Source organism: Mytilus trossulus, chromosome 8 (assembly GCF_036588685.1).
Source record: "Mytilus trossulus isolate FHL-02 chromosome 8, PNRI_Mtr1.1.1.hap1, whole genome shotgun sequence".
NCBI classification, from domain to species: domain Eukaryota; kingdom Metazoa; phylum Mollusca; class Bivalvia; order Mytilida; family Mytilidae; genus Mytilus; species Mytilus trossulus.
Window position 1 is genome coordinate 46,817,119 of NC_086380.1, and position 13,638 is coordinate 46,830,756.

At 33.8% G+C, this 13,638-nt stretch overlaps 1 protein-coding gene across 1 annotated transcript in view; it reads left to right on the forward strand.

Annotated features, from left to right (window-relative positions):
* LOC134681042 (uncharacterized) overlaps positions 1 to 13,638 on the forward strand; it is a 32,072-nt gene extending 18,434 nt beyond the window's left edge. Inside the window, exons 7-9 of the mRNA XM_063540426.1 lie at positions 5,160 to 5,204; positions 8,328 to 8,830; positions 10,976 to 13,638. Coding sequence (XP_063396496.1) covers positions 5,160 to 5,204; positions 8,328 to 8,830; positions 10,976 to 11,376 — 949 coding nt within the window. The 3' untranslated portion in view covers positions 11,377 to 13,638. The remainder of the gene's footprint in view (positions 1 to 5,159; positions 5,205 to 8,327; positions 8,831 to 10,975) is intronic.

Genomic DNA, 13,638 nt, shown 5'->3' on the forward strand with positions numbered 1-13,638 from the left:
GCAAAACTTTTCGGAATTTTGGTCCTCAATGCTCTTCAACTTCGTACTTTATTTGGCATTTTTAACTTTTTGGATTCGAGCGTCACTGATGAGTCTTTTGTAGACGAATAGCGTATACTAAATTTAGTCCTGGTATCTATAATTATTTTATTTATCATCCTGGTAACTTTGATAACAATTTACACCACTTGGTCGATGCCACTGCTGGTGGACGTTTCGTCTCTGAGGGTATCATCAGCTCAGTAGGTGTTGACATGAAAATCAATTATGTGGTCATTTTTATAAATTTTCTGTTACAAAACTTTGAATTTTTTGAAAAACTAAGGATTTTCTTATCTCATGAATAGATTACCTCAGCCGTATTTGGCACAACTTTTTGGAATTTCGGGTCCTCAATGCTCTTCAACTTTGTACTTGTTTTTTTTTTTTTTATCTGAGCGACACTGATGAGTCATATGTAGACGAAACGCGCGTCTGGCGTAATAAATTATAATCCTGGTACCTAATAATATTCATTTCACGCGTATGATTCTGAAACAACTATACAGTACTAGAATGGACCATATATATTTTAGATATATATGTATTGAATCACATTTGCTACACGTTAAGAAGATAAACAAATTTAAACGTGATAGTGTGCAAATTAATCACTCTTTGAAAAGACCTTCAAATCAATCAAAACGCAACATAGCCGTAGATTTCAAAGTTAAAGTCAAATTTCGGTAAATATCAACAACAAGATTGTCAATTTGTCAACTGAGGATGACATTAAAGTTTTATCGAAGGGTTTTATTTTTTGCCCAATGCCCAGTTATATAGATAATATGAAATTGGAAATGAATTGAGTATTTTTGCCAAAAACCTCAGAATTAAAGATTATTTTGTTGACAAACCAAATGACACCAAGGAAGACTCCGACAGTTTTGACTCGGAGGAAGAAATCAGAATTTGCACTTTTAAAGAAGAGTTCAACGATTCCAAAACCAAGCAAATCTTCTACACTGTAAAAAGTTATCGACAAAATCAAATTAGATGTTCTTCATCTAGCTAACAAAAAAATACTCGTTTTATATATTTCATATGTTATAACACCGTTTCTGTCAAGAAAACGGTACAATCGGAGAGAAACCAATATGATATTGTGATAAAACCAGCAGGTAAGGGAAGTGTCGTTGTTATAATGGATAAAACTTACTACATCGCAGAAGCAGGATGTCGGCTCTCCGATGAGAGATTATATAAGAAACTTGACTATGATTCTACTTCCAAGTTAATTTCCAAAATTATCACTGGGTTACAAACCATACACAATGACAGCCCCATATATAAGGATATGATCGGATATTTAAAACCAAAGAACCCCAAGACTGATCGATTGTATCTTCTTCCCAAATACACAAGGTTAACAACCCTGGTAGACCTTTTGGATCTGAAAACGGCCACCCGAGTAATAAAATCACGGACTTTGAAGACTTCTATTTAAGAAGTAAAAAATCTTCCTTCTCTTATTCAAAACACCACAGATTAACTTCGTAAAATGGAATCCATGAACCTTCTTCTACCGAAAACACTCCTTGTCACTTTAGATGTCACTTCGTTGTGCAAACATATAGTATACATCATGATCACGGAATACAATCGTGCGAGGAAATATGGGACACGAGCAATATTTTAGAACCACCTACCGAATGTTTAGCCGAGCTGTATGCCCTGGTTATGAAACGCAACAATTTCACTTTAGATGGGGAACATTCATTATAAACGGAACAGCGATGGAAACGAAAATGACACCGTCTTACATCATTATTTTCATGGGAAAATTAGATAAACAAATCATTTCAATCTTTTTATCTAAACCTCTGTCTTAATCGTTTCACCGATCATGTTGATTTGAATTGGATCGAATCTCAACAAAAATTTGATGATTTTATCAAAGGTGCAATGTTATTACCAATGTTATTTCAACTGATAGGGCGGAGCTTACGTGGTAATTTGCATAAGGACAGTCTATTTGAAGTGTGTGATAAAGTGAAACAAATCAAGTAATATATATATCAGTATGTATAGTCGGATTATGGTTCTGTGTCACGGACATTCGATTCGGATTGAATTCGAATCGAATGCGAATCGAATTCGCTAATCGCGTTCACACACTTCTTTTTTTTAATTCGAATTGATTCGAATTAGCTAATTCGAATTATCCAATTCGCATTAGACATACGCTTTTCTGAATACGAATTAAAAGTTAACGTCGTTTGGACAGTATTTTTAGCGAATTTGACGCGCATTGTAATTCGAATCAGAATTGACGTTACCTTGGACGTACAACGTTTCGAATGCGAATTAAACTAACTAAAAAAATGCACTGAGAGTTTAGCGGATTTGCTCCTCTTAATTGAATATCACTTAATTGTCACAGGAACTTCGCGAATTTTGACCTAATAATATAAAGGGATTCGCGCGTGCTAATAATGACAGCCGCAATGATCCAGTAATCCATCATTTACTACATAATAAAATGCATGTCAGTTATACGACAGTTGTTGCCCATTTATTAAATGCGTATGAGCTTTTAATTTTGCTGTTTGATCAGGGACTTTCCGTTCTGAATTTTCCTCGGAGTTCAGTATTTTTGTGATTTTACTTTTTAAAGTATAAACAGAAGAGTCTATTTAAAACTCCCAAATCTTGAACATCATTAGATACGCCATATACGTGACTGTGTATATGTCATGTACACGTTGCAATTTTGTACAGCTTATAACATGTTCAAAAATATTGTACAATGGAAAAAAACAAGTTATCACATGTACAAAAGTGCCTCCTACATTTGTACAAAATATTGCTTCAAAATGATTTAAACCTGTACAAAATTTGAAAATAAATTTAAAACAAGCAGATTAAACATGTACATAAAGAATAATACTTAGTAATCAAAAGCAAAAATGGTGCATGAAGCATGGCCCCTATCAATTGATGGAATTGGAATTATAGCGTTATCACCTTGGAAAAGAACAGCTAAACAAGTTTCCGTGTTCTTTTTCTAGGCGTCAGCTTGTAAAGTTAAGCCTGCCTTAATTTTTCGAAAAAGTGCAGATTTTCTTATCCCAGGAATAGATTTCCTTAGCCGTGTTTGGCACAACTTTTGGGAATTTTGGGTCCTTGATTGCTCTTCAACTTTGTATTTGTTTGGCTTTAGAACTAATTTGAACTGAGCGTCACTGATGAGTCTTATGTAGACAAAACACGCGTCTGGCGTACTAAATTATAATCCTTGGACCTTTGATAACTACTTGACTTACATCTAGAAATTGACAATGGGGATCGGTTGAAAACAAAACTTTATGACAAAAGAGATGATTTCAGCTTCCTAATTGTGGCCTTTCCATTTCTATGTAGCAACATCCAACAGCACCTGCATAAGAGTATATATCTCCCAATTGATACGATATTCCCAGGCTTGTATTTCCTATCATGATTTCCTTGATAGAGGATTGCTGTTCACAAGGAAGCTATTAAACCAAGAGTCCTAAAAGGTGAAGTTGAAATATTCTCTTCGTAAATTTTACGGACGCCATCACGAGTTGGTTGACCGTTATGGAACAACCGTTTCACAGAAGATGTCAGATGTGTTTCTTATGTCGTAACTACAATGCCCTTCCCTTTTCACGAATGTGACCTAACCAATTAAACTATTTATCAGATTTGTAATAGCATAGGCAACACGACGGGTGCCACATGTGGAGCAGGGTCTGCTTACCCTTTCGAAGCACCTGCGATCCCACCCAGTTTTTGGTGGGGTTCGTTTTGCTTAGTCTTTAGTTTTTTATGTTGTGCTCTGTACTATTAGTTGTATGTTTATCTATTTATTTTTAGCCATGGTGTTGTCAGTTTATTTACAATCTATGAGTTTGACTGTCCCTCTGGTATCTTTCTTCCCTCTTTTGTACCTGTTGGCCAGAAAGCCTGAAATGCTGACTAACTGTGAGAAATGGCTTCTTAGTGATATCACTCATATTGCAATTGAGGCGTTAGTGGAAAGGATGCTTTGACTCCCCAACATAGTGTAGATACCAGAAAGTAAATAACATTCATACTTTTGCAGGTCACATTGCAAAATATTATATAGTTATATTCGGTTTCTTAACTGTGAAAAGTTGATAAGCGATGCCTCTGTAAGGAGCGTTTGAAGCGTTTTTCATTATACAAACGACATTTTCCTGAAATACTCAGACATTTCAGCCCGCACCAGGTGTTTTCTCAGACTATAAGGTTGCCTAACAGGTATTATTTGGGCTCGAGAAACATTTTTGAAAGTTTGAAATTCTTTTCAGCTGTTTTCCAATGCTCACGAATGACACCAAGGCTGTTTTGAGAGATGGGGATAATTTTAGACACACGGAGTCCTTTTATCTTTATTTGTATATTTGTATTGTAATTGTTTACTCCTTGTGATAGTTTCCGCATTCTGAAAACCTTTTTTCGAAAAGTTCTGTGTTTAAATTCACTTTTCCTCAAGCGGGTTTCGAAAACGTTTTGTAGAAGATGATTTTCTTTCAATTCCACTTGTAATAGCACTATCATTTGGATAATTTATATCCATGATGTTATGTGATAATAATGGTGTCTCATGTTGATACAGGTGCCACATTTAATAGGTATTAGATATTCTTAAAAACTAAGGCTTACTTCCTCAGACAAAGTTTTACTCTAAAAAATATAATCTGTTTTATAGGGGTGTTAGGAGCGCTAAAGGGGAAAATGAATTGTACGTATTTTGTTTAAATATACAAATTAACATTCATTTGAAAGTTTCATCCCTTGATTTAGTGCTCATGTCACACACTTTCTGAAAAGAAGCTCCTTCATATGTCATCAAGGCAATAGAAGTGAACATCAGAAAAAAACATAAGGTTATACTTTTTTAATAAAACGTTTTGCTTTTTTTCTACGAATGAGATATTCCTCATTCTAAAGAAAAAGACATATATTTTTGTGTTGTTTTTTGTATACTGCATGTTGTTTGTCGTTTTGTCTTTTTCTTTATAGCCATGTCGTTGTGCTTATTTCATGGATGTCTACGAATAATCTAATACTCGAGTATCGCTTTATATACCGAGTATCGAATACCAAAATGTCACTTTTTTTCTTTTTAGGAAAATGGGCGAGCAGAAAACAGGAATGAAATTTGCCAAAGAAGGGTAATGTTTTTGTTAAATCAATGCGCATAACAATCTGTTTGTAAAATGTAAACATCAGTAAAAAATCTCTGATGGGTATACTTAATGAATGGTAGAAGAACATTTGTTTTTGAACAGTTAACCATGCTAAGAATGTTGTTATTCTTCATCCTTATTCCAACCAAACCTGCTAAACGATGACACCTGTTTTGAGTGTGTTGTCCAATAAATATCGACCAATTACTGGAGTTGAAGACCCATTGGTGGCCTTGGATTGTGTTCTGCCTTTTGGTCGGGTTGTTGTCTCTTTGACTAATTCCCCGTTTTTATTCTTAATTTTATGTTAAAACATTTCTAAGGTTCAATTTTAATGAATGATTTGCCATCGTCACCTCTGACCAGTACATTATACAGATCATATAAAAAAAGGTTTTGGTATGATTGCAAATGAGACTAGAGGCGAGAAAGTTCAAGAGTGACATTCAAAATCATAGATGAAAAAAAAACTGTCAGCACATTGATGTGGATAAAAACAGACAAACAGACAAACAATAATACACAACATACAAAACTAAAGACTATGCAACACTAACCCCACCAAATCTGTAATGGCAATGCTAATGCATACATTGTATAACAGTACAGTTAATAATAAAAAAAATAATGAAATAACAAATAAAAATGGATTTAGATAAAATTAAGAATGGAAATAGGGAAAATGTCAGAGAGATAAAAACCTTACCAAAGAGCAGATAAACAATGGGCCTTCAAATCAGCTAGACAATTCACCACCCCGCTGGCTGGCCTATAAAAAAATGGACGCCGTACTTAACTAAAAAAAACAACATATACATTAACTAAAAAAACAACATACAAGACTAATTAAGGCCAAGGACTCCTGACTTGGGAATGGCAATGTCAGAATAGGTAACAAAATAAACTAAGCAAAATGAAAATGATACATAAATAAACAAATGACTACTAGCAGTTACTGACATGCCAACTCCATACCTCATATGCTGTGGACATTTCATCATATGGAGGTGCTTCTGCATCATATGAAGGTGCTTCTTCATTATATGAAGGTGCTTCTTCATCATATGAAGGTGCTTTTGTATTATAAGATGGTGCCTTTGTATTATAAGATGGTGCTTTTTTTATTATAAGAAGGTGCTTTTTTATCATAAGAAGGTGCTTTTTTTATTATAAGAAGGTGCTTTTTTTATTATAAGAAGGTGTTTTTTTATTATGTTATGGTGCTTTTGTATTATAAGAAGGTGCTTTTTTTATTATAAGAAGGTGTTTTTTTATTATGTTATGGTGCTTTTGTATTATAAGAAGGTGTACTTTTTCATATTTTATTAGCAATTTGCCCGTTCAAATCATGTCACAGGCCACGCTTCCGGTTAATCACGGAAACAATCACCTACTTATAATAAACAATCACCTACTTATAATAAACAAGCACCTACTTATAATAAACAATCACCTACTTATAATAAAAAAGTACCTACTTATAATAGAAAAGTACCTACTTATAATAAAAAATTTGTAAGGGTTCCGCGGAACCCAGTGTCTCGCCTACTTTTGCTGTAACTCCCAGGCTCAACAAAAATGAGGAAAACAATCAATAAAAATATTCCTACTGATACTATCTTTTGATTGTAAGATGCTTCTGTCCAAGTTTGGTATACATTTCAGGATAGTTTATGAATCGAATAAATGTTTTAAAAACTTAAAGTGCAGACTGTATTTTATGTTAACTGGATTTATTTTTTTACAAAATTTACTTCTGGATACTATCTTATGATCATAAACAAGCTTCTGTCCAAGTTTGGTACAAACCCATGATAGTTAAAGAAAGTTATTAAAATTTTAAAAACTTTAACCACAGAGTGAATGTAATGTTTCCCCGCAGAAAAAACTAAGTCCATTTATAAGCAAAAAACAGAAAAAAAGGAATTTTATTTTTTCAAACTTTACTTCTGGATACTATCTTATGATCATAAACAAGCTTCTGTCCAAGTTTGGTAGAAATCTAGTATAGTTTAAGAAAGATATTCAAATTTTAAAAACTTTAACCACAGAGTGAATGTAATGTTCCACGCAGAAAAACTAAGTCCATTTATAAGCAAAAAACAGAAAAAAAGGAATTTTATTTTTGCAAACTTTACTTCTGGATACTATCTTATGATCATAAACAAGCTTCTGTCCAAGTTTGGTAGAACTCCAGTATAGTTTAAGAAAGATATTCAAATTTTAAAAACTTTAACCACAGAGTGAATGTAATGTTCCACGCAGAAAAACTAAGTCCATTTATAAGTAAAAAACAGAAAAAATGGAATTTTATTTTTGCAAACTTTACTTCTGGATACTATCTTATGATCATAAACAAGCTTCTGTCCAAGTTTGGTAGAAATCCAGTATAGTTTAAGAAAGATATTAAATTTTCAAAAACTTTAACCACAGAGTGAATATTTGTGGACGCCGCCGACGACGACGCCGACGCCGACGGAATGTAGGATCACTTAGTCTCGCTTTTTCGACTAAAGTCGAAGGCTCGACAAAAAGCACCTACTTATAATAAAAAAGCACCTACTTATAATAAAAAAGCACCTACTTATAATAAAAAAGCACCTTCTTATAATAAAAAATACTCATCCCATAATAGGAAGGCATCTGGGTTCTGAGTTTATCAACTGCGTTTTCGGAAAATATTGTGGAAATAGAAGAAGTGGCAATTCTTACCTCTATTTCTCCTATTAGTTGAACAGAAAAAAACGTACCTTTACAAAAATGTATGCTTATTTCGAAGGCAGATTGTGAGCGTAAATGAACGGTGACCATTTTTTTTATTTCATTCTTCTATTAAGAATAAGATAAAGTTCATTTATAGAAAAATATAGCAAAATCCTATTTCAAAATAGAATTTTGATTAAGACCCGCAGCCCCCTTAATAGCAAATATCTTATTGTTTGCAGATATGCCAATATGTTCGGCAACACAAAGGCATCCTTTTGTATTTGTGTACTATAAAGCAAGAAACATATATACAAATTACACGTTGGCTGTTTGCTTAACAGATAATCAACGGCTATTATATAACACACTTCTTCTGAGAGTTATAAATTAAGCCTTTGTCAGTTTTCAGATTGCATGGATTAAGCCTGGTATAAATCACCGAGAGATTAGAGACGATGCTAAAATTCTAATGAACATTCAGCACGTTTGTAACATACTGATTTTTGCACGGAAAGAATCGAACTTCAAGTTTGCCATCAGAGTAGAATGCATCCCAGAATACAAAATTTCAGCAATGAAACAGAAAAGAGCACATGAACATCAATTTACAGAAATAACTGATTGTCGATCTAAAACTGTTCAGATTCACGAAGATGAACGACTTCGTCTAAACTATGTTGTCAAAGCTGAAATTCAACCACAGTATACTTTCGTGTACAAAGGATCTTTTGACACAAATTTTGCTCTGTTGGCAATCGATCTACCAAAAGGTGGACGTATTGGAGCTTTTGAAAACATGCAGTTCGACCTAACGGCAGACAAGTTTGTAAAGATACGAATTCATCAAACCAACCTACCACTATTGAAATTGTCAAAACTGAAAATTCCAAACAAACCGGTCGAAGGTAATTCTGGAATTATATCATTGTAAACTATATTGTTTTACTTTAAATTATAAGTTAAAAGAAAGCATTGTTTTTACCTTTTCAAACTCATTTGGTCCAAGGATATAATATCAGCTTTTGTCATCAGTTTGCACCTTTTGCAAGCGTCTGTGACTCTTTTAAAAAGAAACTTGCGAACAATTTAATAATACGAGTATTATTACGATATTTTGTGAAAAGAGTTTACGGAAGTTATCTCTTTTTCTTGATAACCTCCGAACAGAATGGAACCAAACATATATGGGAGATTTACGCCGTGTCGGTTTTATTTTAGCGTTGCTATACATTTGTGCCATTTTGCTTTTCTTTTCAAGATATACTAATCAAGTGTAGTTATTATGGTTTCTAACGAAAAATGTAATACGGTTTCAGAAAAAAACAAAGTCTAATTGGTCTGAGTGGCAGATCTTGTTCACTAACCTCTACATAAATTAACGACAAGCTTTCCAGATATGTTCCTTTGAAGTTCCAAAACTATTTTTTTTTTAATCAAATTTTAAGTTTTCTTTGAAAAGCTTTTGTGAATTAAGCTTTGATTAAGATTGTGGACAAAAAAAATGAAATGAAACAATACGAGCAAAAATGTTTATATAGAGGTTTTGTTACTAGTTTATCTATTTTGTTACCTGTGCTAAATTTTGTTTACTATTTGGGCAATATATATCCAAGAGGGAGACATGACTACCTTGCAGAGCCGGTGGGATTTTTGGCAGTCTTGAAGTATTATGAATAATAACTATGTAGCCTCTTTTATATGTTGCAGTTGTAAGACTGATAGTCTGTATCGGATAACCTAGTCACACGTTCATTGTAAGACTGATATTCTGTATCGGATAACCTAGTCACATGTTAATTGTAAGACTGATATTATGTATCGGATAACCTAGTGACATATTAATTGTAAGACTGATATAATGAATCGGATAACCTAGTCACATGTTAATTGTAAGACTGATATTCTGTATCGGATAACCTAGTCACATGTTAATTGTAAGACTGATATTATGTATCGGATAACCTTGTCACATGTTAATTGTAAGACTGATATTATGCATCGGATAACCTTGTCACATGTTAATTGTAAGACTGATATTCTGTATCGGATAACCTAGTCGCACGTTTATATGTTGCAGTTGTAAGACTGATAGCCTGTATCGGATAACCTAGTCACACGTTAATTGTGAGACTGATATTATGTATCGGATAATCTAGTCACACGTCCATTGTAAGACTGATATTCTGTATCGGATAACCTAGTCGCACGTTAATTGTGAGACTGATATTATGTATCGGATAACCTAGTCACACGTTCATTGTAAGACTGATATTCTGTATCGGACAACCTAGTCACGTTAATTGTAAGACTGATATTCTGTATCGGATAACCTAGTCACATGTTAATTGTTAGACTGATATTCTGTATCGGATAACCTATTCACACGTTGATTGTTAGACTGATTTTCTGTATCGAATAACCTAGTCCCGTTAATTGTAAGACTGATATTCTGTATCGGATAACCTAGTCCCGTTAATTGTAAGACTGATATTCTGTATCGGATAACCTAGTCCCGTTAATTGTAAGACTGATATTCTGTATCGGATAACCTAGTCACGTTAATTGTAAGACTGATATTCTGTATCGGATAACCTAGTCACGTTAATTGTAAGACTGATATTCTGTATCGGATAACCTAGTCCCATTAATTGTAAGACTGATATTCTGTATCGGATAACCTAGTCACATGTTAATGTAAGACTGATATTCTGTATCGGATAACATAGTCACGTTAATTGTAAGACTGATATTCTGTATCGGATAACCTAGTCACATGTTAATGTAAGACTGATATTCTGTATCGGATAACCTAGTCACATATTGATGTAAGACTGATATTCTGTATCGAAGTCACATGTTAATTGGGTGAACTTCAAAGCTTATTCTGTAATTTCAGAGATGTACTCTCACACCATTAAGCCATCTGTATTAAGAAGAGAAATATGGTATAGTTGCAGATTCAATATAAAGAGTTCTTTTGATATTGTTTGTTCTTACAGAAAATTCTTTAGTTTTTGACTTGAATTATATTTATCTTTTTTTATTTGCAGAAGGAGATTCTGAGTTCTTTGCCGACAGCAGTTTGATTGTTCTTTCCAAACATTTAACAAATAAATTGCACGAAGTTGGGCAATTCGGCAGAGAGCTAAAAATACCGACTGCCGTGATAATTGGTTTTGAAGAAGAGTTTAAAGTTCACACAACTGGTTTTCTTCACAGACTTCTTCAGTTTTGGCTTGATATGCCAGAGACTCAAGAACAAAGTAATATGTTTACGTTTCTTTTAGCTGCCATAGATAAATCCATGCAAAGCATCAATACTAAATGGACAACAAAAATCATGACTCGTGTTCACAAAGCGGGGCGTGCGCTGACAGATGATGATTTCAAAGGGAAATACGTCACAGAAGCTGACAAAAGTGGGGAATTTTCGGCTCAGTCATCTAAATAAATCAAAATTACTTGCTGTTTATATATTGAAAATTTAGAGAGTTTTATTTTCATATGTTAGTGCTTGTTATCTTAACTCTACCTGTTTGCTCTTGTCTTTCTAAAAAGCTTGATAGAATGTAGATTTATTGAATTATTCTGTAAATTATCTTGTTAAAATAGGAAGAATATATTACATGCATGCCTCCATAACATACTGTATATCTTTATGGTTCCCGTGAGAGAACATTGCAGGTAACGTCAATAGGCCATAGACCACAATGAATGATCCCGCGTTTCGTTGTCCGAATATAGTTCCTTTAATTAAAGTGTATTTATTCTTATTTTTTTCTAATTGCCTTTCTCATTGATTTCTTAATTTGTATGGGGTGGAAATGAAAGGAGAGAGGTGAAATACATTTTTGGATGTTGTTTTTAAACTGATTTTGATATGGAAAGAGTGATAAGCCAAGTGCAAAAAGGTAACATCTCTTGACTTGTCAATAGGGTATAGATGTGTATTGGCTAAATTTGTAAAAGTGATTGCTTCAATCTTTCTGATTTTTTTATATATTTTTGGACTAGTCCTATATATAACACACAAAAGATTTGACAAAAATCCATGGTGCAATTTTTTTAATGAGAAAATGTTATAAAGAAATGATAGTGGAATTAATTGTGGTCTGTGGCTGGTACCATTTTTAAGGAAGAAGGGGGTTCTTCCTCCATCTTGGATTTTGTTAAAGCAGCTAAAAATCGGGCAAGATCCTTAATGAAATGTGCAAAATTTGGAGAGTAATATGTAATTCAAGTGTAAGTCTTAAAAATTTTGATATAGAAAAACAGGTGTTTTATCATTTTTACGGCTGTATTTTACAAAGATCAGATTATTTTCGGTTTTTTTTATCATTTGCCGTATAAGGGTAGAAAAGTCAGATACAAGGGAAGTTAAATCGATAAAAATAACTTTTGTTACAGACAGAATGTACTGTAAATTTACTTATTTTTAATATGTAGTAAGAAAATAAGTCGTTTTAACAATTTTCGAACTATCTGGGCCCTCAAAGGAAAGTATTTTCAAAGATTTCAACTTGATAATTTGATAAGCTTCCGACGTAAATTGATTATAAACAAATATAAAAATAGTTAGATTGCATTTTTGTTTTATTTATGATTCATTACCTTTCATTTGAGCCATGTCTGGTGGCGAACATTGCCGTATGGAGCGGTCGAGGCTTGCAAAAAGAATATTCGGTGGAGACGTAAAAAAAGATATCAACTTTTAACCCCTTCAATTCCCATAAGGTTCTCATCCCCTAAACATCATTTCAGTGAGGTCTGCTGGGATTTATTACCTTTCATTTGAGCCATGTCCGGTGGCGAACTTTGCCGTATGTATCGATGCCTCGAAAAAAATATACTGTGGCATGTCAGTTAACTGCTAGTAGTGTTATTTATGTATTAATGTCATTTTGTTTATTTTCTTTGGTTACATCTTCTGACATCAGACTCGGACTTCTCTTGAACTGAATTTTAATGTGCGTATTGTTATGCATTTACTTTTCTACATTGGTTAGAGGTATATGGGGAGGGTTGAGATATCACAAACATGTTTAACCCCGCCGCATTTTTGCGCCTGTCCCAAGTCAGGAGCCTCTGGCCCTTGTTAGTCTTGTATTATTTTAATTTTAGTTTCTTGTGTACAATTTGGAAATTAGTATGGCGTTCATTATCACTGAACTAGTATATATTTGTTGAGGGGCCAGCTGAAGGACGCCTCCGGGTGGGGAAATTTCTCGCTACATTGAAGACCTGTTGGTGACCTTCTGCTGTTGTTTTTTTTTTATTTGGTCGGGTTGTTGTCTCTTTGACACATTCCTCATTTCCATTCTCAATTTTAATTTTACTGTGAACATGTAAAAAAAATTAATGATATCAACTTTGAACCCCTTCAATTCCTAGAAGGTTTGAACCCTAAAAAATCATTCCAGTGGGGTTTGCTGTGATTTATTACCTTTCATTTGAGCCATGTCCGGTGGCGAACTTTGCCGTATGTCAAAGATTGTTCGCTGACAAGTGCTTTACCAACAGCTTTCTGTAATGTCATTTTGGTTAAACCAATTAGAAGTTCCCATTTTCCGCCATACCATGGGGCTCTTGTCGGAATGAATTTCCAGTTGTTTTGCAAATTCAGCTAACTTTATACATTGGGGTTCGTTTGATGCGGCTTCAGATGTAGGTGCATTATCGAAATAAATAGTGTTTGTCAATATAAATGCTTAGA